Here is a 25,200-nt window from a genome sequence, read left to right on the forward strand (position 1 = left end):
TGTCAGGGTGTTCAATTATACCGTATATATAAGTAAAATGATAAAGAAAGTGGTTAAGTAACATATTCTGGACACCCTTGACTAGCCCAGTAATTTTAGGTGCCTTAAAAGAGCAAAGACACACAAACATAAAATATTTGTGTGTTTGAATCTCACTAGTAATAGCTTGAAATCAAAGAGCTACTTGGAGTATCGCAGACCTTCGCCTATCGCCATCGATGAGTAATGAAAGTGAGAAACTAATTCTCGAACAGAGATCTACATTCAATAATGATCGTGAAACCTAACTACTTTTAGGACAATGTAACTAATCTGTAACTTACTCTTAGCTCCACTGTTCATAACATCCTTCTATTTAGATTATTATTATTGTTATCTAATGATAGGAATATAAACATTGTTTTAATTATTTTTGAGTTCCACTAATGAAGATCTTGAATAGTAATTAGTAGGAGGGTGGCACTTATTCAGAGTAGGAAAATTTGAATTTTTTTTTCAAATAAATCATCTTTTTCTATTTAATTTGTAAGTGATCATAAAAATCATTTCCTTTGAGAATTTGTGGTATTTTAGTTGGCGTTTTGTTTTCTTTCTCCTTTGATAGCACATGGGATGAATTAGGTTAATCTATTACTATAAATCATTTGGTGTGAGATTTAAAATATATTAATTTCAGAAATAGAATAAAAGATTATTTTATTCTGCCTTTGATTGAAGGTATTAAGCAGTCTTATTCCATCATTTCTTTGCTGATGCGCTGCTCCAAAGCTCCAAAGCGTTAAAAGCTCCAACGCTACCCTATTCAATTTTTGTCACGACCCAATACGAGTCATGAGTGGCACTCATACTTAACCTCTTAGGTGAGCGAACCAACGAATTCAACCCCAACTTATATCAATAGTTCAACTTACGAAAATCAACCATAATGCGGAAGCTCAAAACTTATTTAAAGTAATCAATAAAATAAACCTCTAGAGTCTAATACATAAAAAACCCCATAACCCAATCCAAAATTTAACATCTAGATATTAAAGTTTATTAACCTATTATTACTCTCTTACTGGTCAGCAATGTTTGACCTAAATTTTCTATCAACATTCACCTAGCAGCACTTACTGTACCGGATTATTGACATTGAAATGAAATAAGCTATTCTTCATTCTCTTTAGTTTTTGTACTTTCTTTTGGATTATGTATTTTTTTATTTTTTTTATTTTCTTTTACTGTTGCATCTAGTAATTTATAAGTTGTCAACAACCACCAAACACCCCCAAAAAGATACTGCCTAATTGGTTGCAACCTTTGGATTTGTTTAGTTTAAGTTTCTTTGATAGCAACGGTATCAGTTCAACAACTAGATGCAGAAAAATAATGAACAGTTTTTAGTTTCTTCTTTGTTCTCTCTCGATTTTGCATTTTCTTTTCGGATTACATATTTTTTTATTTTTTGTGTTTTATTTTGCTGTTGCAGTGCTGTTTTCTATATTTTTTTGGGTTATATATCAAATAGTCTCTCTTTTTTTAGTTATTTGTAGTATATAATTTGATTGTGTGTGGTATATATTTGTCATCTATTATTATAAGATTATAGAAGTAGTTATTCTCAATTTTCTTACCAATTTTTTTTTATCTTCAGGTTAGTTTCACCTTGTCAGAAACTAATTTGGGACAAACTAATGCTAAGTGGGATGATGATGCTCATCTCAAATGTATAGAGTTATATGAATTAGAGATTAGGAAAGGAAATAGAACAAACACTCATTTATCCAAAGATGAAGGAAAAATATGACCGAAGAGTTCAATAAAAAAATGGAAGACACTGTAAAAAAAACAAATGAAAAATCATTGAAATAGCTTGAAAGCCGAGTGGGCTCTTTTCAAGCAATTGATGAGAGGGGATACATGTATAGGATGAGATGCCACAAAAATAATACAATTATGACAGACGATGATTGATGGAAGCGAAAAATTAAGGTACCTTTCTCACATTGTTCTATATGTCTTTCTTATTTCTTTCATTGTTGAATTTTAATTTACTTCAATTTGTTTCTTATCTTTTGTTACAGAAAGATGTCCGATATAAAAAAATTTAGAAATAAAGATCTTGTGCTCATATGATTTTGCTATGATGCATTATTTTATGATATTGTTGCTACAAGAGAAAGAGCACATGCCGCAAATCAAGAATAATTTTTTTGAAACTGGGTAAATTTTAACGAAGAAAGAATAAATGATGTTGATGATGATGGTAGAAAACACTTTATTAATCCTAATAATGAAGGGGGTGATGAAAGTGATGATCCACAAGATATGATTTCTATTATGTTTCCTAAGTCATCAGTCTCTAAAAAGACAAATTTCAACTGATGGTATTGAAACTAGTAATCACGTGAAAAAAAGTAAGACAAAATTTATTGTTATATCAACGAAAGAGAATAGGTGTACATATAAAATAAGTTGTGCATATAAAATTAACTTAAATAATAAATTTATATTCCTGTTATAAATAATTTGTGATGATAAAAAAATATATGAATGATAGGCAAACATTATTACTTATGAATGTAATTAAAAATGAATCTTACATCTTTCATGTGATCTATTCAAATTATATATTTTAAATTTTTTAAATATAAGTTGTGCATATAAAATTAACTTAAATAATAAATTTATATTCCTGTTATAAATAATTTGTGATGATAAAAAAATATATGAATGATAGGCAAACATTATTACTTATGAATGTAATTAAAAATGAATCTTACATCTTTCATGTGATCTATTCAAATTATATATTTTAAATTTTTTAAATATAAGTTGTGCATATAAAATTAACTTAAATAATAAGTTCTTGAAATTGAATTAAAATATAAATTAATTTTTTTAGAAATTAAAAATCTTAAATTAATCAACTTTTTATAATGTTAACTTTGAGAGTATTTCAGACATTTTGATAAAAAAGGTATTTAACACTTATTTGCCAAACACATCAACAACTTTCTTTCAACCGCAGTACTTCTATTCAAACATATCATTATTTATTTTAAAAATAACTTTCAATATTTTTAAACAATTACTTTTTTTAAGTCAATTCAAACGGACTCAAATAACTATAAAAATCACTGAGAATTTGTGGTATTGCTGATCATAAGAGCTAGTATGATTTTCTAATGCTGTTGAGTAACTGATAATATATCTAGTTGGTGTTTTGTTTTCTTTCTCCTTGATAGCACATGGGATGAGTCAGGTTAGTTCCTCTGTCTTGTCTAATTTTTATTCAGTGAAAGACAAATAGTAAGTACAATATTCTCTTAACATTATTTTTTAATCTCACAATCAACAACTGTGGATCGTTTTGTGTGAAATATAAGATATACTAATTTTATTCCACCATTTATACTTTCGTGATGAAGTAACTTATCTTAAAATAACTTATCAGCATACTTTTTTTAAGTCCATCTACAAATAACTTAACTTAAAAATTTCTCTTTTATTGAATGAAGTAGATTTGTTTGTAAGCACACATATTCCAAAATTGTTTTGGATCATAATTTCAAATTATTATTTTTTAAAATTTTTTGTGTCAAATCAAAGGATACCACCAAAAAAGATGGGGCAAAGTAGGAAGTAGTCTCATTGATAACAATATTTGAATAAAAAATTACAGCCTCTTTTCTCTACTCTCTAGATATACAAATGGGAAAAATCTAAAAAGATAGAGATTAGGCCCCCCCTTCTACACCACTAATTAATAAACTGTTTCCACCTCCTCTTAAAGGGGAACTTTTTTCATGACAAAATAAAAAGTAGATGTTAAAAACAAGAAACCCAAAAACCAAAAAAAAGAAAGTGGAAGTTGTGTCCACCTTACCAACCCAAAATTCTATTCAATTAGGCAAATGGGCTCAATTGTCCCTTATACACCCCCACCCTTCTTTCATTCTTGTTTCTTTTAGGCCCTTAGGCATACCAACAAGGTTGTAAACAAAAGGGTCATGGTGAAAAACACACTGTTTTGATGAATAATAATACCACCATTTATGTCTGTGTTGGTCATGCCACTTGGTCCAAGTCCAAAAACTGGATTAGTCCCTGGTAATGTTGTGCCACTTCCAGTGCCAGTGCTAGTGCCTCCTGTTGATGGACTTGTTGTTCCTGGTACAGTTGTTGGACTTGTGTTTCCACCTGTGTTACTGGTAAACAAAAGAATAAAGGACATCAAGAACCATGTCAAACCGATTAACCGATATACAAGTTGAACAAGTATTATCTGTCTTTTAAGATTTTTGAACGCACACCCTTTAGGGAGACATTCAAGAACTATCTTCTTTATCTCATTAAATACGTCACGAAATTAACCGTTAACCAATTGAAATGGAAGGAAAGATTCAAGAAACAAAGTAAGGTACAATACATACGCGATTCATTTAAAATGACCTTAGTTGACATTTATGTCTTCCAACTATAAGTATCCACTTAAACATGTATAAAGTTGAAGAAGTAGATGCCGCGTAGGATACATGTGTCTACTTGTTCAACTTTAAACAAGTTTTAAGTGTCTACTTGTGGACGCCCAAAGTTGAAAGACATAAATGTCAGCTGAGACCAAGTTAAAGCGCATGTTTATGATTGTATTATGTCAAAAAGTAATAAATGTCTCCGCAAGCTTGCCAAAAATATTTGGAACAAGAGGGAGTATTATTAGTACACGAAAACGTCATGAGGGAAACAAGTAGCATGGCAAATAAATGAATGAACTAATAGGATTAAAACAATGTTGGTACATGAGGAATCAAGTAAGCATGACACAAACAAATGAACTAACATGATTAAAAAATGTTACATGATGGTAGATACACCTGAATTTTTCGTCATAGCAAAGAAAAAAAGGTACACATTGAGCATTAACAGACATAAGATATCAAGACAGCTCACAAAAGCACATGATGAAGAAACAAACTCACCAAATTTGGTAGTGAGTAGTGACAATAGCTATTGGAAGTTTATGGTAAAATAAAGTATTGTACTAGAAAAAGCACCAACAATCATACAACAACCGACCATTAAGTCATAATCAAGCAACTTTATTCTTTTAGGGATTGTTTAGTAATTGGTTAGAATTATGCGGGTATTAGTTATGCAGGTATTAGTAATTCAATCTACTGTTCCGTATAAAATCAGAGGTGGAGCCACAATTTAAAATTTGTGGGGTATGAGGTTCTTTAGACAAATATAGAACTTAGATCAAAGATACTATACTTATTTGTACATTGGCTTTGCCCCTGCATAAAATAGTACACAAATTCACTCACAACTTATACATCTACTTATTAGTTATGTGGGTTTCTAAAGTGCAAATTAAACGTCATACTCCATCTTTTTCAAAAAGAATGAACTAGTTTGACTTGATATCGAGTTTAGGAAAATAAATAAAAAAATTTAATGTTGTGGTCTTAAATTAAAGTTATGTCAAATGTATCAAAAATGTCATTTAATTTTGTGGTCTTTTAAACATGTCACGTGAAAAATTAAAATTAAAGTATTACCAAAAAAGGAAATGAGTCATTCTTTATTAAAGATACTTATAAAAGAAAAGTAGGTTATTCTTTTTTAAACATAGGGAGTATTAATATTATACACGAATAACTTCCTTCCTAATTTAGCTACCCAACGTTGAAGAACTTATACATAAATTAAACACATGAATAAGTTGTCTCTTTCCTAGCTACGACCCCTAAGTATTTGTCGGTGAGGAGTCTGAATAAAGTCTTGCGTGGAAAGTAAGTGTTGAACACTCTAAATGGTACAAGGCATTTGAGGAAAATAGTGTGGGTTTTAACACCATATTAACTAACACTCTCTTGATCTATATGTTGTTTTAAGCCCAACAACATTTCCATACCCAAAGACACACTTTTATAGCTTCCTTCACCAACCCTTTACCTTCAAAAACACACAACTTGTAATTGACACACAAAAAAGAAAAGAGTATAACCTTTTTTCTAAGATCAAAAGGTAGAGAATGAGCTTTAAATTGAAGCTACCATCATCACACTACAAGAAGTAACAATTAGAATCTTTCCTTTACTTTTAAGGTAAAACTTTAAGTAGAATCTAATACAATCAAAAAACACACTAATTGAGAAAAAGGTGAGATGCTTATTGCTTATACAATGCTAGATCTAACATAACATATTACTCCTATAACACAAGCTTAGAAAACATACCCTGCAGTGGACTGATATACACATCCAGAACCAGTAGCTGATGATCAAAAACAAAAACAAAAAGAGTTAACAATAAATCTTTGAAAGTGACAAAATGAATAAAAAGATTAGTGTATAAATGAGGAAACTTTACAAGCTGGTGCAGTTGATGTCAAAGTTGCAGTTCCTTTAAAGTCACAGCTAGCACCAGATGCACCTTTTCTTTGATAATAGCTATTTACAGCATAGCTGCAATGATCTTTGACACTGTCAGGGTTGAAACAAGCACCATTAGTATGGATAGCTGTGCAATCAGCTCCAGATCCACAGGCATAATCTATGTTCTCCTGAAGAATTTTTACATCTACACCATCTTTGCAAATACAGTAACTAGCACCTGCAGAAACAAAATCCACAAGAAAATCAGCTCAAACAAGTAAATCTCATTGTGTTTTTCCTATAAAAGGGAAAAAGACTGAATCTTTGAACTTAGTAGAATCAAGAACATCTTTGAGAGCAAAATAAAGTGAAACCCCATATCAAGAAAAATATGAAAAATGCAGAAAACAGAGAAAATATGAAGACAAAAGGGAAAAAGATTGAATCTTTGAACTCAAAAGAATCAAGAGCAGCATAATATAGTGAAACCCCATCTCAAGAAAAATATGAAAAATGCAGAAAACAAAAAAATATGAGGGAAAAAGATTGAATCTTTGAATTTGATATTATCAAGAACATCCTTAAAAGCAAACTATGGTGAAACCCCATTTGAAGATAATAATGAAAATGCAGAAATCTTGAAGGCAAAGGGAAAAGGCTGAATCTTTGAACTTGGTTGAATCAAGAACATCCTCAAGGGCAAACATTTGGTGAAGCCCCATCTCAAGAAATATATGAAAACTTGAAGACCAAGGGGAAAAGACTGAATCTTTGAACTTAATAGAATCAAGAACATACTTAAGAGCAAAATAGTGGAACCCCGTCTCAATAAAAATATGAAAACTGCAGAATACTTGAAGGCAAAGAGAAAAAGACTGAATCTTTGAACTTAGTAGTATCAAGAACATCCTTAAGAACAATATATGAAGAAATTGAAAAGTGGCAGCTTACTTGAGTGACCAATGATAGCCAATAAAAACACCAAAGATAACATAAAAGCAGCCATGATTGAGAAAGCAATAATGAAGAAATTGCACTTTACTTTTCAAGAGAAAAAGTTCGTTGGTTAGAGAGGAAGAAGAAGAGTGCTATGGGAAACAGTTTTCTAGACAACAAAAATGAGAGTGGCTACTGAAGTACAGGAGCTATATGCCTGTTATAGTGGTACTTTATATGTATGATAAGTGTAAATTTACAGTATATTTTTCATATATATGTATGTATGTTTTTGTTGAGTATGGGAGACAGTGTTTTTGGAAATTGAGCAGTAAAGCTAAAGGCTTTGTCATATATAATTGACTGTACATGTATTTGTGTACATGTGTGTGCCTATTGCCTTTCAAACGGTCATAAACTCATTCATATGGTCACTACCTAACTCAACTCTGGTTAAACAAAAAAAAAAATGGTACTTTCGACAAGGTACAATAGATTAATCTGTCATTTTAACTTGACTTCAACTGATAATTATGTTCTTCAACTTTATGTATACATAAATATATACTTAAACTTGTAAAAAGTTGAATAAATAGATACATGTATCCTACGTGGCGTCATATGTGTGTTGTGTCACGTAGGACACGTGTATCTACTTGTTTAACTTTATACAAGTCCAAGTGTCTATTTGTACACATCCAAAGTTAGAGGATATAGATGTCAACTGAAGCCAAATTAAATGGTGCATTTATGTATTCTGCCTTTCCGAAAAAGAGTCGAGATTTCTTTTTTAACTTCTTACCGTTTTTCATACCTTTTGCTCTTGTAGTGCGTGGATGAGACTGCTTCTTCCTTAATTAGAGATCTCGAGTTCAAGCTTTGATTATGAAAAAATTCTTGATAGGGAACGCTTCCTCGAATAGAGCCTTACATAGTACGAATTCAAAATAATTGGACTCCAATAGAAATGCTAGACACCAAGTCGAAAACCAATGGAAAAAAAAAAAGATAACTCAAATTTCATAATTTTAAAATTGAAAATGAGGAGAATTTATTATCCGAGCAATTGTCTCTTGTTAAAAGTTGTATTTAAAGTTTATGAAACTCATAATCTGTTTGATTTGTTAAATTTACAATTAAATATTTTATTTATACTAATAATTTTTAATATAAAATAAAATTACAAATAAAATTTTTACATTCATGTGAATCTAATACAGTATTTCACAAACTCATGGAATATTCATAAAGAGATCAAATTCAAATCATCTTAATTCAAGAAATACGCCACTAACGGTCCTTAAATTATGAATATCAAGTTCAAATCATCCTAGTTTGAAAATAAGCCACTAACGACCCTCAAATTATGTAGATCAAGTCCAAATCATCCTAGGTCGAGAAAAAGAAATACGCCACTAACAGCTCTCGAATTGTGAATATCAAGTCCAAATCATCTTAATTCGAGAAATACGTCACTAATGGCCCTCGAGTTGTAATATCAAGTCCAAATCATTTTAATTTGAGAAATACGCCACTAACGGTCCTCGTATTATGAATATCAAGTCCAAATCATCATAGTTTGAAAAATACGCCACTAACGACACATAGATCAGGTCCAAATCATCTTAGTTAGAGAAATACACCACTAACGGCCCTCAAATTATGTAGATCAAGTCCAAATCATCCTAAGTCGAGAAATACGCTGCTAACGGCCCTCGAACTATGGATAAATATCTTATGAGAGAAGAATCAAGGGATAACAGAATTGTACCCGTAATCTTGATGAATAAAATTATGTTTCTTCATTTTATTTTTTTTAAAAAATAAAAAAATACAGTATTTTAGCATTGCCCTTATTTTTTTAGCGAAAACCTTAAATTGAAAATCCTTTCTTCTGTTCTCGTCACTTCTTCAATTACAAGAAAAATATATTTTTATATTTAAAAAAATACTTTATGCTTTTTGTTTTATCTTTAATTAAATGAGAAGTCTTTAATTATACAAGAACGTTATTACATATTTAAAAATCAAAATTTAAAAAAATAGAATAATGGAATACTGCCTAACTCAACTCTGGTTAAACTTACATTCAAAAAAAAAAAAAATTAAAAAAATTAGGGTTTGTTGCAGAAATGGCTCAATGGTAGTTTGTTTCAGCTACACTTTTTTATGGTGTGCTGTCGTTGTATTTTTGCATTCAATAAGGATATTGCAAAAAGTTTCACAGATTCTTCCCACGAATACAACTACAAGAAAAAAAAAATTAAAAAAGGTTATAGTTATTTTTATTTTATTTTGGCTAATATTGGACTACTTATGTGCTTGGGTGGCTTTTTTTAATTAATAATTAGTTGAGTGAATGTGATTTGCAAAGTGTGTTTTGCTTCAACTATCATGACGGTTTATTACATACATTTACTTATTATTTAAAAGTAAATTTACTTTTGAAAATTGACGTGACAAAAAATAAAATAAAAATAAAACACAAGTGTCTGATAAAAATTAAGTAAAAATAAATAAATAAATAAATTAGAATTCTCCTTCCACCCCCACCGCATAACACACACCTTCCACATCTCTTCTTCTTTACACTCTACCTATGTAAAATCTGTATGTCTATTTGTGTATATCCGAAATTGAACATTTTTAAAAACTGGAATGTTTGACCAAATTATGGAGAGAAAATAAATCTTTTGAAGGAGTAGCCGAAACTATTTTTCAGAAACTAAAAGCTTGTCTAACTATTATTAATTAGTGAGTACTCATTAATTACTACTTAAAAATATTTTTAATAAAGAAAATTTGTGTAAAATTTTAAAAATAATTAAATAGATATCAAAACGAGCAATGCAAACATCATCTTTAATAGACACAATCACACAATAGGTTAAACACAAAAATAGTGCAATTTTGTCAATTAAATACAAAAATAGGTTAAACATAATTAAGGGGTAACAATACCCACACATAGTTTAAGGTTATATAATATGAAAAAATAAAATTCATACGAGTTACGGATTTCTATAATTTAAGTATGTAATTGTAATTTTGCCATAATTCAGAAAAATTCTTATGCTTTATTCCTTTTTAATCAGACAAATATTACTGATTTATATGGAACATGATGCCTTGCTGGTTAGATCTAAGTTTGATGAACATTCTTCAATAATTGCCAATTTTTTTTTTTATATATATATATATATATATATATATATATATCAAAGTACGTAGTTGTTTTCATGTGAACTAATGAAATAATTGGAAAGGTAAAAGAAGAACATTATTTGGACGATTCTTTGAAATATATATCTCGAATAATACACAGAGCAAAAACTCTTTTATCATCTAGCATGCAGTCAAGCTATTAGTCTAGGGTGTTTTTTTAAAAATACGTATTATTTTTCATTCGATGTCCACTATTAATGTTGAAATTTGATTAAATTTGAATTCATGTAAAAAAGTCTCCTATTAAAAAACAAAATGCTCTCTACGAATGATTAAAAAAACGAGTAATCATATTCCAATTTGATTCATTGGATATGGGTCGATCATTGATTTTTTTAGAAAAGGACCAAATATATGAATATATTATTCATATTGTTTACCTAAAAAAAATGAATATTCAGATGGATTATATACATATCCATATTATCAATACTCATTTTTATGCTTGTTACTTTTATGAATTTTTGCTTTCTCTAGAGAGTTTTATAATGTTTTTTGGTCTCACCAAACTATTCTTGAAATCAGGCATAATATGGTTAACTCATTTTCTAGATGTGTTAAATATGGACATATCATATATTTTTTTTCGTTTTCTACCTACTCATATTTGATATGGCCTACTCGTTTGTGACTCCTAGTATAGATCTATCTAATATTATATTTTATGCCTCCCCCACCTATATTCAATTTATAATTTTGTTTTACAAAGTAAATATTGAACAGGAAAAAGTTCCATTAACAGTAGTAATAATGGTCCTAATGGACAAGAGAATTTGTTCATTGATCATGTCGAGACAAGTACTCTATATATATATATTCTCCATTTAAAGGTGAGATATCATATCATGGTACTCTTTCTTCAATAATTTACTGAAATAATAGAATAGAAAAGATAGCTCTATAATAATATAATTAATGATTGAAATTCCAATGGATATAAAAGTTGATATCAGATTCCAATTGTTTATAGTAATATTTTGCTATCACCGTCAAGCATTTTTTCTACAATATATAGTGTTTTTGAACTAAAATATAAGAAGTCTAATATTTATCTAGTTACTATAGGTATAGTGGGATCATTGAGAAATATAACGATGTGTTTGGTATGAACAAAAATATTTTGTAGAAGAAACTATTTGTCTTACTATCTACTTTAAAATTTAGAAAATTATTTTATATGGATTATGGTAGAAAAGAAAACATAAGTGAAGAAGGTTACGTTGTTTTTCCCTCTCTTAATTATAAAAAGCAATTCAAAGAAAATATTATTTGATGTTCCATTACCAAAAAAAATATTTTCTGGAGATTGCCCCGTTTGGGCATGAAATTTTTCCTATCTTAAAAAAAATTAAAATATTTTTAGTTACACATTAGACTGATTTTTAGTTTAATTTTTAAAAATGAGCGTTTTTCAAAATTAATTTTGACCAGTTTAATAAGTAACTTTTTTTTCTCACACAAATTATTTTTTTTTAAAAATAAAATGCATATTCAAATACAACTTAACTTTCAAAAACCATTTTTCCACTTAAAATATTGAAGGTTTGTTCCCTCTAGTTCATATCAAGTGAATTGTTGAGATTTGACACACCTCTTAAAAATATTTAAGGACATAAATTACAGGCAACTTTTCGATATTACCTATGTGATTATTTCCTAACTATTCAACTATAAATTATGAAATAGCTAGTTAGGAACCTCATTTAAATGAAGAATAAATATGAAAAAAGTTTCAATAATTATCTTAAATTTTAGTTAATTTAATTAGAATTCACTAAAGGAGTACCTTTTATCACATAAAAAGGGAAGAAACATGGGTGGACAATTCTCCCATTGAGCTACACCCCCACATGGCCTGGTACTAAGAAATGACAATTCAAGAATAGAAGAGAGAATTGAATGTCAAAAAGTTTTATTCCTCACTTTTGTCAAATGTTGTTGACATGTATGCTCCCTTTTAACAAAAGATGCCCTCTCTTAATGATCTTATAATCATCATGTTTAGAAAATCCAATATTTTAAAGACAACCAATCAAAGAGAGTAATTTTCAGCAATACTGCTACTTAATGGGCAGATGTGGAGCTAGGTGGAGGTTCGTGGGTTCGAACAAATCTATTAGCTTTTTCATAGACATTGTATTTGTATTAGAAAACTCTCTCTCTCTCTCTATATATATATGAATTTGTGACCCTCCTAACAAAATTGATTGATAGCTCAGTGGTAAGAAAGGGTGGTGAAAATGTTTTTCATACTAGTGTTGTGGGTATATTTTTCTCTTCTGTCTTAAAATTTAGAACCCCCAAACTCTTAATTCTGGTTCCGCCTCTAAATGTTTTACAATATTTTTCTTTTTACACGCATATTAAAAATCATAAATAAGAAGATATTTTTACTAATTTACCCCTTAAAGAACTTCTTGAGAATTCTACGAACAAATGTGAGTACTCTAAAAAAAATTTAATTGTAAGGGTAATATAGAAAAAAAAATTAATTAATATTTCCTTGATTTAGTAAGATGGACAATTAATATTAGCAATATGGTCAACTAATATAAGTGGTTAAAAGTTCCAAACAAATTCTAACAATTAAAAGTTTTAGCAAGGAATTTTGACCTATATACTTGATTAGTTTGATAGTATTTCTTAAGTCAAACATTTTTGTGCGTACAAGGTTGTTTATGTACAGTACATGTGCCAAATGATATCACTAATTGATACTCCCTCTTTTCCAAATTAATCGAATTTGTGAGGCAATGCACTCTTATTAAAAAAATGTTCAAGGACATAATTTAAACCATACTTTTCACTATTGTCCTTTATAAATCATAAATATAACTTTGTAAGTAGTGCAATTTATCTCCTAAGTAGAAAATATCAAACTTCATTAAAGAAAAGGGCAAATATAAAAAAAATAATTCAAACATTCATCTTGAACTTTGAACTATTTTTTTAAAAATAAAATAATTAGAGAATTTTATTAATAATCTCAGTCCATCAAAGGATAAACACCACCTTACACCTCCTTGGGCTAAAACCCAATCCCAAAAGAACAGCCCAAATACTAAAAAACAAGGAACTACTAAAACTTTGAACTATTCAATTATTTGAACAATGAAAAAAGCTCAAAATTTTCAATTAATATTCTCTCCATCCCTTTTTATATGTCACATTTTTACTTTGCACTTGTATTAAGAAATGATGTAACCTTACCTAACTATCCTTATTTAATTTTTTTGGAACTCAAGTTTTCAATCAATGAATATGAATTAATTTATTTTGATTAATTAATTTAACCAATGAACATGAATTATTTACTTAGCTTTTCTAAGTTGGTTAAATGTATATTTTCAAGACTAATAACCCAAAAAGGTAAAAAAGGAACATTATGATAATTTATGCATTTATTTTATTAAATGACAAGTATTATGGACCAACTATTTATAGAAAAGAATGACATATAAAATGGGATGGAGGGAGTATGAAATAGAGGGAGTACTTGTTATAGTCAAGAATATATTGCCTCGTACCAGTGTGTTTATCAAATTAAACTCCACCCCCACTAGCAAATTTACATTCAATGATCATATGGGAACCAACAGGTTTAGAAGCTGCCAAGGTAAGGTCTCGAATCATCTTAGTTCAAGAAAATACGCTACTAACGGCCCTTGAATCTCAGAGAAAGCTCAGGAGACAAGAGATTAAGGGAAAAAACAGATTTGTATTCACAATCTTGATAAATAAAATCACATTCTTTTTATTTATTTTGTGATTGCAGTATATTTTTTGTACTCAGAGAAAAAATGTCACAAACAATGAGATCATCTACATGGAAAAGTACAATAATCATCTTACAATAGCTTAGATGGTTTTCAGAGTTCATATTACTTTCTTAAACTTCATGCCAAATCAAAACCAGACAAACAAATTGAAACTGACAAAGTACTAAGTAAGCAAAATGTGGTCTGGAGTCTTATTTCTTGAATTACTGCCAGCTGAATTGATCAGCTTTTTTATCTAGCTTGTGACTTTTCAAAATCAACAAAATGAGGCAAACTTCACAATTGTACAGAAGAAACAAATAGACTAACATAATTAAAAACCATAGCTGAGACGACGTTAACTATTCTTACTGCATTAATCAGATCATCTCCGCGCTGCCTCATACTCTTTAGTGTTCACTCTTACCATCTTCGTCTTTGTTAGTCCTCCCTCTATTGTGCATGAGCAAGGGCAGCAGCCTTCTGAAAATAGACAAGATCGTTAAGGCAATGTTGTGCACAGGACAAAATAATCGTATTCAATTTTCTGCTAGCTACTTCTATCCAGGTGATAATATGCTTTCGAGGACTAACCCGTTTTTGCTCTTCCATCCTTGCCTTTATTAATGAGTAGATAGCAACACCAGCAATAGCTATTGCAGTACCAATCCCAGTTTGAGTTGATATCTTGTTTCCTGCGAAGTTCTCAAGCAATTAAACACAGAACAAATTTGTCATACCCGAGCAACAAATTGTGTGTTATTAATTAACACTTACCAAATACTACTATAGAGAAACCAATCACAAACACTCGCTTCAACACATTTCCAACAGCATGTGTAAGTGGCGCTACACGCTCTAAGGTGTTAGTAGCTATCTGCAAATGTTAAAACTTGTAAATTTCCAACTCTATTGAAAAAAGCTAATGCATTGATTTTTACATACTCGTGGCATACCTGGTTATACAGATGATAGAACATTCCGATCCAAAAAAGGTCGGATAAGAACTTATAAAGACCTACTTTAGCAATAGCATCGCGGAAACCATACTGCAGTAGTTGAGGTCCTTCAATCTGACATTGCATTTGCCAATTAGTTCTATCTTGAAAATACTCGGAGAGACAAGGTTTTAAGTATTTCTGAGAAAAGTTAACTTACAAATATTGCTGGAGGGAGGCAAAAGAGGAGGGCTATAATTGAAATATACGCGTATACATTTGTGCTGTCCATTCCTGTCTGTTAAAAACAGCATACCAAGAAGCATACGATAATAAATTACAAAAGATAACATAAATCCTCCGTTATGTAGGATAGAAGACACTTAAGAAAGACAGATAATTTGAGAAAACTAAAACTGTCCTACTTTGTTTTGACTGCTTAGTCTAAGTGTGAACAGTTTCCTCAATGATGTATCTTACCAAGTTAAAACAAAAAAACAGCCTGATACATAAAACATTCCATGTTCACGCAAGGTCCAAGGAAGGGATGCATCCCAAGGGAGTATGATGCAGGCTGCCTACCCTGATGCAAGTATGCGTGGTTGATTCTATGGCTCGAACCCGTGACTCTATAGGTCATACAGAGACAACTTTACTTTACTGTTGTGTCAAGGCTCCCCTTCATGAATCATGTCTGTTACTTAAATCTTTTTTTCTAGGTTGTCAAAAGTAATGATCTAACACAATAAGACGACAAAATTTTGTAGGAGGAGATTATGAAGGGTCTGTCAATTAACCTACCCTGTATATATAGGACATGCTTAAGGTAATGCTTGGCATAGTTCATCATATCGGCGTAGAGTATTACTCTATGAGAAGAACACTTACCATTGCTTTCTTTGAGTAGATACTTCTGTAAGTGAAAGCAATATTTGAGATCATTGCACTAATGAAGCCAGTCCAGTTGAACGATAGTTCAGTCAACGACGCCATCGATACACCTAAGAAGTATCAATAATCAACAATATTGTTTTATCAGAATTTGAGCAGGCTAGATCAGCAAGGGGAATGAGGCAGAACCTCAGTCTTGAGGATTTGTTGTTCATTCGACAAACGCGCATATTATATCACGTATGATATAACATTTAAAAGTTGTTCTTGTTTTGCATCAATAGCTAAGATTGTCTGTTGAAATTTGAGCAGTTGGTAAATGTTTGAACTAGTGGAGGAAAAATCACAATGCCTATATATGACACTTACCCATGACAACAGGGGCCAGCGATAACCATAGAGAGACGGGGATCTGGTGGCCCAAGACAAACTGAGAAGCCGAAGCACTGAAGAATGGCTCCAGAGCTATGCAACACCAATGAGAAAATGTCAGTTTTTGCAGAACAAGTTGGCGTAATGAAGTATTCTTAACTGATTTCTAATATCACATTTAATTCCGGAAGCCATATATCATCAAGAACTACTATCGATGTCAACTCAAGGTAATTGTTCCTGCTCCTTAGCAAAATTGGACAAGTTAATATGCTTAGCTCTAGAGCACTGCCCATCTTTAAGTACGAAGTACTCATTTGAACCATATAAAGTTACAAGCATCTGTTATTCAAAACGAAAAACTTAATGAGCTAAAGTAGTGTGTATTTTTTGGTTATTACCTTTGATGGTATGAGTGAATGATACAGCAACAGTTGCAAACGACACATTAGACATAACATGTCCAAGAGCATGACAGAATGCTACTGGAGTGAGCAGTGCCAGAAGTTCCTTGTTGATGGGCTATAGTCACATATTTTTGACAAATGCAAGTCAATTAAAGACAGCTTTGAGCACATTAACGAAAGAGTTTTGAGTTATATACACCGTTAGTCTAACAAATTTTTACACCATCAGGTCACCTCTACATGTATCAGGCAACTTGTATATATGAATGATATGATAGTGCAAAATATTATTTAGATTGACGGTGTATATTACTTAAACTAACAAAATATAACAATTCAGAAAAGGAACTTACGGCACGTTTAGGTAGACCAACGGTCCAGCTAATAAGACAATAGGTTACTCCAACTAGGAGATGTACAACTGAAACAAAGCTGCAAGAAAATCATACAAGTTTGATTTTTTGGTTGCAAGAACATGATATTTGATTTGAGAGTCTCCTAAATAACTATAGCCACTTACTATGGGTATGGGAAATAATTGTATACTTTCTTGTTGAGTATGTTGAAAATCACATTCAGAAAGTACCTGCATCAACAGACTTGATGATCAGTACTCATTTTTACCTTCTTAAGCCATATTCCACTTACCCTTGCCTAATAGCGGAGCCAGGATTTTCATTAATAGAGTTCAAAATCTGAAGAAGTAAACACATGAACTAGTCGAAAAGGGTTCGACATCTATTTTATATACATAAAAAATAATTTTAACCATATATAAATAATATAATTGCCTACGAAGTAGGTTCAGATGAACCTCCTGACCCCAAGCTGGCTCCACCCTTGCCCTCACCCCTCCCCAAAATAAAACTAACTCTTTAAAGAGAAAAAAAGATCCATAAGTCAAAAAACTTGCTTTTCCGTGTTGAAGTATGTGTCTATATATCTCATCTAAAAACTTAAAGGTGTTTGAGAGAGTACACTTTTATTCACTTGATAATATATTCAACACGCCCCCTCATATGCAAATCTCATTCTTTTTCATGAAATTCTTCATGTCTTGTCTGATATCATATTGAAGTGCGACAATTTAATCTAAAGGTATAATACATAAACATGTCCTTTAACTTGGGCTCATCTGGCATCTATGCCTTCAGACTTTTGAGTGTGCACAAGTAAACACTTAAAACTATCATAAAGTTGAACAAGTATACACACATCCTACCTAGCAAATCTCACACGATTTGATGTCATGCAGGACACGTGCATCGATTTGCCTGGTAAAACGCGTGTGTCTACTTGTTCAGTAAGTAAAGCTTACCATGTAAAGAAAAGGAATCCAGTAACTAGAGCTGGAATTTTTTCAGCAAATCCTTTAGTTGGCTTAACATACCTGCATACAAAATTGATAATCAACTAACCAAAAAAAAAAAAAAAGACTAAAAAACTACAAACAAATGAAATTAACAAAACAAAATAAAACAAACCCATCAGTAATTTCAATGTCATGACCCTCTGCATCAGCAGCTACTGCATTTGTAATAAAAACATCAACACTATTTCTTGGCTTCAATAATTGACTGCATTTAGGCTTAATTGGTTCAAAGTTTTTAGAATTTGCAACAATTGACAATTTTCTGAGTGGAACTGAATTAGTTAAATTTCTATTGACAAGTTTATGGGTTGAAGAAAAAGAAAAAATTGATCTTTTTAGAGAAAATTGAATGGAATTAGAGATTGAAGCCATAACGAAAATTCAAAAAAAGAAAAAGAAAAAGAAACAGAGTTCAATAGAAAGTAAATGATTATTTTTTTATAAAAGAAATTTTGGATAAAACAAACAAAAAGAAAAAGAGAGAGTTTTTGAAGTATAACGTTGAAAACAAAGTTTTAATTAGTATAAGAGCGATGATGTCAAGGGAAAAAAAAGGCTAATAATTAGATTTTTTTTTTTTAAAAAAAATTGAGTTTGAGTTTTTGATAATTTAATTAACAGAGAAGAAGAGAGAGGGAAAGGAAAAATATGTTTGATTGTTTTGGTTGTTACGTTCTCTTTAATATATATGAAAGCTCCTTTTTATGGTTGCTTGTATTAGGGGTCGTGTATAACAAAAATACTTTATCAGTCAAATTTTACTTGTTTATTTTAGACTTTACACGTATAATGATTAATATGAGAATTTATTATTATATTCATATTAATTAAAGTTTAGTATTAGATTTAAAAAAAATAAAATAAGTACTTACTGTTAAGAGTAAATCATAGAAAAAGATAATTATTTATTCTGTTTTTTAATATGTTATTAGTAAAAATAAAAAAATATTTTTGAAATAATGAATAAGTAAAAGTGAATAGAGAGAGCTTTAGTAATGGTGAAATTAATTGTGTTTAGTGCTTTTCCACTATTTAATTTAGTGTATTTAAGGAGAAATTTAATCATTAATTATTCGTGTATTAATACCAATGATATTGCTAATACCAGGAGTTGCTATGTATATTACTCCTTTCATTATGAGTAATTAGTTTGTCTTGCTTTTTTTTAAGCAGTCCTAAATTTCATGTCAAGTCAAAATCAATCAAACAAATTAAAACAGAAAATTAATTATACATCCTAAAACACAGAAAATGATATGCAATTAATACATGTATTTAAAACACTAGATCAAATAAAGTACTATCAATAACATCAAAATTAATACATATATTATTTTCTCTAATACATCCTACCAAACTACCTATTAAAATATTTCCTCTCTTTTTAATTAAAAGTATTAATAATAGTAATAACAATAAAAATAACATAACATAAAGTTATCATTGGATGTATCCAAACTAAAGATAAGGGCTTGATGGTCACTTGGTCAGCCCCTTGATGAGGTCAACCTCCCCCCCAAAAAAAAATTATTATAATAATCCTAATCATGTATAATATACTAACAATGATGGCAAGTGAAATTTTGAAAAAAAAAGTAATATATATATTTTACAAAAATAGAAAAATGATTTTCGATAAAAAATTTAAATGTACAATAAAATAAAATAGAGATATAGGTACCTCCAAAAAAAGTTATACACATATTTTCCCACACACTCATATAATTACATAATCATTTTCTCTATTTTCTTGCACATGTTACACTATTAGTTACACCAACAGATTGCTTTTTTTCTGATGGGGACTGATGCTAATTAAAATGAAATAAATGGATGAATTCACTAACTTCTTTTAAAGTTATATTTTCAGTTTAATGGGTAATAATGCTTTTAAATAATGTTTATTTTAAAGAAATCATGGATTGAAAAGAAAAAAATTACCACGTAAAGACAAAAATGCTTATTCTATGGTGATGCTTATAGACATTTATTGGTTGATCAGTATATTTTATTATTTTTTTGCTATAAAATTAACATAATTATGTGGATATGACTTTTGGATGGTACTTTGGTCATTGAATCAGAAAAGAACGTTTTAGAATATTCTTATTTGTTCTTTTAAATTATTTTTCTTATTCTGTTTATTATAAGAGAAAATTGGTTGTGAGATATTACGTTTGCAAAAAAAAAAAAAAAGTAGTTATTATTATTATTTTTCTAAAAACAAGTGGGGCATGGCGCATGGGTAAAGGAGAAGGTTTGACAATATAAATTTATAATGTTTGACATGCAATATTTTATTTGATTAAGAATTTTATTTTGTTAGGTATTCATCTTACCAAGTATATTATATGTGTTAACTTCGTTGTCCAAAATGTATCTCTCCATTTTATCTATATTTAATAGGACATGATTAGTAATAATAGAAAAAAGTAATATTAAAGTAGTGATTGAAAAATAAGTCAACATCATTATCAAAATTATAATTATTAAAACTTGTCAATTACACATCTTAATTTTGCAGGATTCTATTACACTATTAAACTCTCTTTTTTCCCCAATTATTACCCCCTTAAGTTCTTTTTAAAAAAAAATAAAAATAAATAAATTACCCCATTACTAATTACACATAGTAAAGAAATTAAGCAAAAATACATGTTACATTTTAACTTATTTTCTTTACTACGTGATTAGTGAAAGAGATCAATTATATGAAAAATTAAGTTATAGTTTCTCCTCATAATTTAGGTGTATAGTTAACAATTTCATCATAATTTAAAAGTTTTTATGTCTTATCCAATAAGTATACAAGATATGAAAAGTTGAGTAGTAATAAAAATAGCTACTCTCCATGGCACGATTCTTAAGAAATTAGGTGTTTCAACTATCATAGTTCATACTATTATACTCTTATTTAAAATGTAAATCTCTTCTCAATAAATAAAAAGAGAGTTAATCTGAGCAATCACAGTATTCTAGTATTAGTATGTTAATGTGCTTTTCACTTAGGTTTTAGTTTTTAGCATCCATATTTCATATTTGTTCTTCATTAGCACAAATTTGTCCAATTACAACAATAAGTAATACTAACATGGAAGTACTAGATCAAAATCATCTTTCATTGTCCTTCAATTAACTCATAATCTCAAGAGACTTACTTAGTCCCTTAACAAAATCAAGTATCTAACAAAAGACTAAAACCCATTCAAAAAAATAACAATTTTCCACCAAAGAACATAAATAAAGAGAGAAAAAAAATGAAAATGTATCCATCAAATTACAAAATGCATCTTCTTATATTGGAGGAATTGCTCTCCTTGTGCCTCCATCAATTCTGTCGAAGCACAAAAGTCAACGTCGCGGTAATTAGGACTAGACAAAGTTTAGGTGTGCACTGAATAAATCGTATCAAGTTTAGGGCGATTCTACCCTTTAAAATTGAGTATGGATCAAGTTGAATACTCACTTGAGGTGGATCTTCTGTTTTTTGAGGTGCTTCTTCTGCTTTTTTAGGAGGTTCTGCTGATTTCGGTTCATCAGCTTTCGAATTCTCTTCAGCTGCACAAATAGTAATGTTCAATTTAGTTATCTAAACAAGGCCGAGTCAATATTTGAAGCTACAATGTGATATCAGGATAAAGGCGAAGCTAGGATTTGAAGTTTATGGGTTCGGGATTCTACCTCTGACAATCAGGACTAAATCCAGAAATAAACATTTAAATGATTCTTACCTCCGTCTTCGGGCAAATCAGAGGTCCATAGTGTGAGATTGTCTCTCAACAGCTGCATGATTAAGGTACTGTCTTTGTATGATTCTTCACTCAAAGTGTCCAACTCTGCTATTGCCTCGTCGAAAGCTTGTTTAGCCAAGTGACAAGCCCTGCAATTTGAATTGTCAATCTACAACGTAACATCATTCCGAGGACAAGAAAAATACATAGTCTACAGGTATTAATTCATCAGTCATGAACTTTACCTTTCGGGAGAATTCATGATCTCATAGTAGAACACAGAGTAGTTCAAAGCAAGACCGAGCCTGATTGGATGTGTTGAAGGGAGATCAGAGTTTGCAGTGGCAGTGGCAGCCTGAAGAAAACAGATCAAGAGAACTTTCAAATGTGCGGACCTTAAGTTATATACGCTGACTGTATAAAGATTTTGTTAGATAACTTGCCTCATAGCCCTTCAATGATAGTTCAGAAGCCTCTTTCTTTTCCTGATCAGTCTTGAACTCAGCAAGGTAACGAAAATAATCGCCTTTCCTGAACCAGACACACACAAAAAAAGAAGTCATATACGTATGGATTATAATGCAAGAATTGTAATAAACACAGCCGGGAGGTGCCTGGCCTCATTCCTCCACATGAAAGAGAGCGAAAAACGCTGTTGAAACTCTACCCTTCTTTGGATATCAGGAAAGAACAGGTTGTTCTAATTATGGAATCAGAACCGTCGGTAGAATGGACACAACCTCAGGCTTTTAGGGATGAGGCCTTTTGGCGAACCCTAGTCAATTTCAGACCACCAAACTCTGCGACTGATGAGAAGGCCCTATGGAGTAAAGGGAAGTGTGTACGTTGTCACACTCCCTACACCTTCCAAAGGTTCCTAGAGAACGGGCTAGACACAGCAGAGCGATGACTCAAAAGGTCACGAAGAACCTCAGAACAGGATCACAAGCTTGTTATAGACCATTTTTTATTAGCAAAACAGGTAGAAAGGGTTGTTGTTGTTGTTATACATTTGACTTACATTTTGTAATAAAAGACGGTAGCTTCTCCGGTACCAGAAGATGGAATGAGATGTTTGTCTATGATTTCAAGAATATCATGGCAAATCTTGGAGAGCTCCTCTTCTACTTTCTGCCTGTATCCCTTAATCAGCTTCACATTGTTCTCGTTCCCTTTCGACTCTTCTTTCTGCTCGATGGAAGACATAATACGCCATGATGCCCTTCGAGCTCCAATTACATTCTTGTAACCAACAGAAAGCAAGTTCCTTTCCTCCACTGTCAGTTCAGCATCCAGTTTTGCAACTTTCTTCATACTCTCAACCATTTCTGATGAAATAATAAATAGGAATATGAAGTTATCGAACAGTACAATGGTGCAAAGACATTTACTATATTAATGAGATGAAATGATAGTGAAATCATGGTTTTTGCAGGGATGATTTCTGAGATGATTACTCAATTAATAGTTATTATCCCAGAAAGTCACCTTTCTTCGATAAAGAAAGTTACTTTCTGATAATGACTATTAGTTGAGGGACCTGAGAAATCAACTCGGGTTTTTACATTCTCACAAGAAGTGAAATAGGTATAAAAACATACTGATACTATCAAAAATTCTTTACACTAGCAATGCATAATATCAAACTTAACCAAGCAACTTACATGCCCTTTAACCCCCAATAAAAGAACCAATCCAACTTACTCGACACTTTGCCTCTTAGTTGCTCGGACACAAGTGTGGGTATGTGGATCTAGAGGTCAAATATTTCATGATTTAAATTTTTTAAGATTCGGAGTATGGATCTAGTTGTGGGATTTGGCAAAAAAGAATTCAAATATCTAAAATAAAGTTGTATGTCTGAATTAAGATACATTATGTGAAAAATTTATAAGACATTTCGAGTAAAAAATATTGATCAAGAGGAGAATATTGATATAAGAAAAAAGGATTAGATTAGATAGATTTGAAACTCATCATTATGGAAACAATATCTTCTCTCTCAAAAACAAGTACAAATTCTTCAAAAAAAAATTGCATTACACACCATTCTAGCACAAGTAGAACCACAATGTAAGGGAGAAAAAGGATACATAAAAAGAAAACTAAAAAGGAGAAACTTTATACATAGACTATGTTGATGATTTTATTCATGTTATTCCCTCCATCTCAATTTATATGCTTGTCAGGGAGTTCGAGAAAACAAAAATAAAAATAAAAATTGAAACTTGTGATCTAAAACAAACATTTCTCTGAAATGAAAAAGAATTACCATCATAGCGTTCAGCTTGTTCCGCGAGCTTGGCTGTGTAAACATGAGTTTCCCTTTCCTTTTCCTTTGACATTTTTCTTTAATAATTAGGGTAAACAATATAGTGTTCTTCTTGTGCAAATTACAAGCTAAAAGGATATTGATGTGAATTAAGAAAGTGATTAGAGTACTAATTATACGTATTGTTTGAAGAGAGAAAATTGATAATAAGGAGGGGATTGACAGTTACAACATGGAGAAAGTTGTGGGAACAAGACTCATCTCTACCATTCCATTAATTAGTACTACAATTGGTAAACCGCAAATTGAGGTTAAGCTTAACTAATTCTTTCCAATTAATTAGTAATAACATATTTACATAATATAGTCCCCTTTGTACATGTTATTTACCTAACAACACTCATTTCAAACAACAATCATAACAATAGTATCCTAGTATAATTTCATAAGTGTAGTCCGAAAAAGATGAGATGTACATAGGACCTTAGATCTATCTTGTATGAGGTAGATAATTTGTAACAACAACAACAATAATATTGATAAGTGGTGGAATGACCTGGGAGACCCTTGTATTTGACTCCATTTGTACGTTGAACCCTCTTAATTATCAATTTGCCAATTGAATCCCTAAACTCATCAGAACACAATATTTTAAACCCCTCTGACCGTTGACCGAACTTATGAAACATTAATAATGCTTAGTTGGAAAAATACGTGATTACACACGTTTGACAGCGAATAAATAAGATATTTTACCTTTAAAATGTTTAAATAATAATAATAATCAATTTTATTTTATTTAAAAATAAAAATAAAACTATCTTCCCCAACCATTCCTCGCCCACCCCCACCCCCAATTTCCAACCTTCTCTCCTCCGTCCCCAATCCCCTCTCTCTCTTCTTCTTCTTGAAATTTCACCTACCACACCCACT

The 25,200-nt window shown here is 30.7% G+C and overlaps 3 protein-coding genes across 4 annotated transcripts; all 3 read right to left on the reverse strand.

Moving 5' to 3' along the window:
- Positions 1-3,609: 3,609 nt before the first annotated feature.
- LOC102595638 (glucan endo-1,3-beta-glucosidase-like protein 3-like) lies at positions 3,610-7,591 on the reverse strand. 2 transcript variants are annotated; one of them, XM_015304298.1, is made up of 4 exons: positions 7,317-7,591; positions 6,361-6,603; positions 6,228-6,264; positions 3,610-4,181 (listed from the first exon to the last, which is right to left on the reverse strand). In XM_015304298.1, the coding sequence occupies exons 1-4, from the start codon at positions 7,369-7,371 to the stop codon at positions 3,953-3,955; spliced, it is 564 nt and encodes a 187-aa protein (XP_015159784.1). In that variant the 5' UTR covers positions 7,372-7,591; the 3' UTR covers positions 3,610-3,952. The 2 variants fall into 2 exon arrangements, with proteins under 2 accessions (XP_015159784.1, NP_001274929.1); NM_001288000.1 differs by having other exon boundaries at positions 3,953-4,193; positions 7,317-7,371.
- A 6,738-nt stretch (positions 7,592-14,329) lies between these two features.
- LOC102598808 (triose phosphate/phosphate translocator, chloroplastic-like) lies at positions 14,330-18,664 on the reverse strand. The gene is made up of 12 exons (XM_006365077.2): positions 18,377-18,664; positions 18,211-18,282; positions 17,413-17,478; positions 17,246-17,324; positions 16,887-17,007; positions 16,483-16,578; positions 16,111-16,223; positions 15,443-15,520; positions 15,241-15,357; positions 15,062-15,161; positions 14,879-14,979; positions 14,330-14,767 (listed from the first exon to the last, which is right to left on the reverse strand). The coding sequence occupies exons 1-12, from the start codon at positions 18,634-18,636 to the stop codon at positions 14,738-14,740; spliced, it is 1,233 nt and encodes a 410-aa protein (XP_006365139.1). The 5' UTR covers positions 18,637-18,664; the 3' UTR covers positions 14,330-14,737.
- Positions 18,665-21,534: 2,870 nt separating this feature from the next.
- LOC102595977 (14-3-3 protein 7-like) lies at positions 21,535-24,536 on the reverse strand. Its single transcript, XM_006365071.2, has 7 exons — positions 24,268-24,536; positions 23,017-23,323; positions 22,439-22,526; positions 22,241-22,350; positions 21,996-22,144; positions 21,731-21,822; positions 21,535-21,598 (listed from the first exon to the last, which is right to left on the reverse strand). The coding sequence occupies exons 1-7, from the start codon at positions 24,338-24,340 to the stop codon at positions 21,593-21,595; spliced, it is 825 nt and encodes a 274-aa protein (XP_006365133.1). The 5' UTR covers positions 24,341-24,536; the 3' UTR covers positions 21,535-21,592.
- Between the last annotated feature and the right edge of the window lie 664 nt (positions 24,537-25,200).

Source organism: Solanum tuberosum, unplaced genomic scaffold (assembly GCF_000226075.1).
Source record: "Solanum tuberosum cultivar DM 1-3 516 R44 unplaced genomic scaffold, SolTub_3.0 scf00534, whole genome shotgun sequence".
NCBI classification, from domain to species: Eukaryota; Viridiplantae; Streptophyta; class Magnoliopsida; order Solanales; family Solanaceae; genus Solanum; species Solanum tuberosum.

Coding starts and splice junctions, on each gene's coding strand:
- LOC102595638 (NM_001288000.1), bottom strand. CDS start 7,371: ATGGCTGCTTTTATGTTATCTTTGGTGTTTTTATTGGCTATCATTGGT. Junction 6,604..7,316: donor GGCTATCATTGGTCACTCAA/GTAAGCTGCCAC, acceptor TTGTTTCTGCAG/GTGCTAGTTACTGTATTTGC. Junction 6,265..6,360: donor GACATCAACTGCACCAGCTT/GTAAAGTTTCCT, acceptor TTTGATCATCAG/CTACTGGTTCTGGATGTGTA.
- LOC102598808 (XM_006365077.2), bottom strand. CDS start 18,636: ATGGCTTCAATCTCTAATTCCATTCAATTTTCTCTAAAAAGATCAATT. Junction 15,521..16,110: donor TCTACTCAAAGAAAGCAATG/GTAAGTGTTCTT, acceptor TGTTTTTAACAG/ACAGGAATGGACAGCACAAA. Junction 15,162..15,240: donor TCTATCATCTGTATAACCAG/GTATGCCACGAG, acceptor TAACATTTGCAG/ATAGCTACTAACACCTTAGA.
- LOC102595977 (XM_006365071.2), bottom strand. CDS start 24,340: ATGTCAAAGGAAAAGGAAAGGGAAACTCATGTTTACACAGCCAAGCTC. Junction 22,145..22,240: donor ATCATGAATTCTCCCGAAAG/GTAAAGTTCATG, acceptor TTCAAATTGCAG/GGCTTGTCACTTGGCTAAAC. Junction 21,823..21,995: donor TGATTTGCCCGAAGACGGAG/GTAAGAATCATT, acceptor CTATTTGTGCAG/CTGAAGAGAATTCGAAAGCT.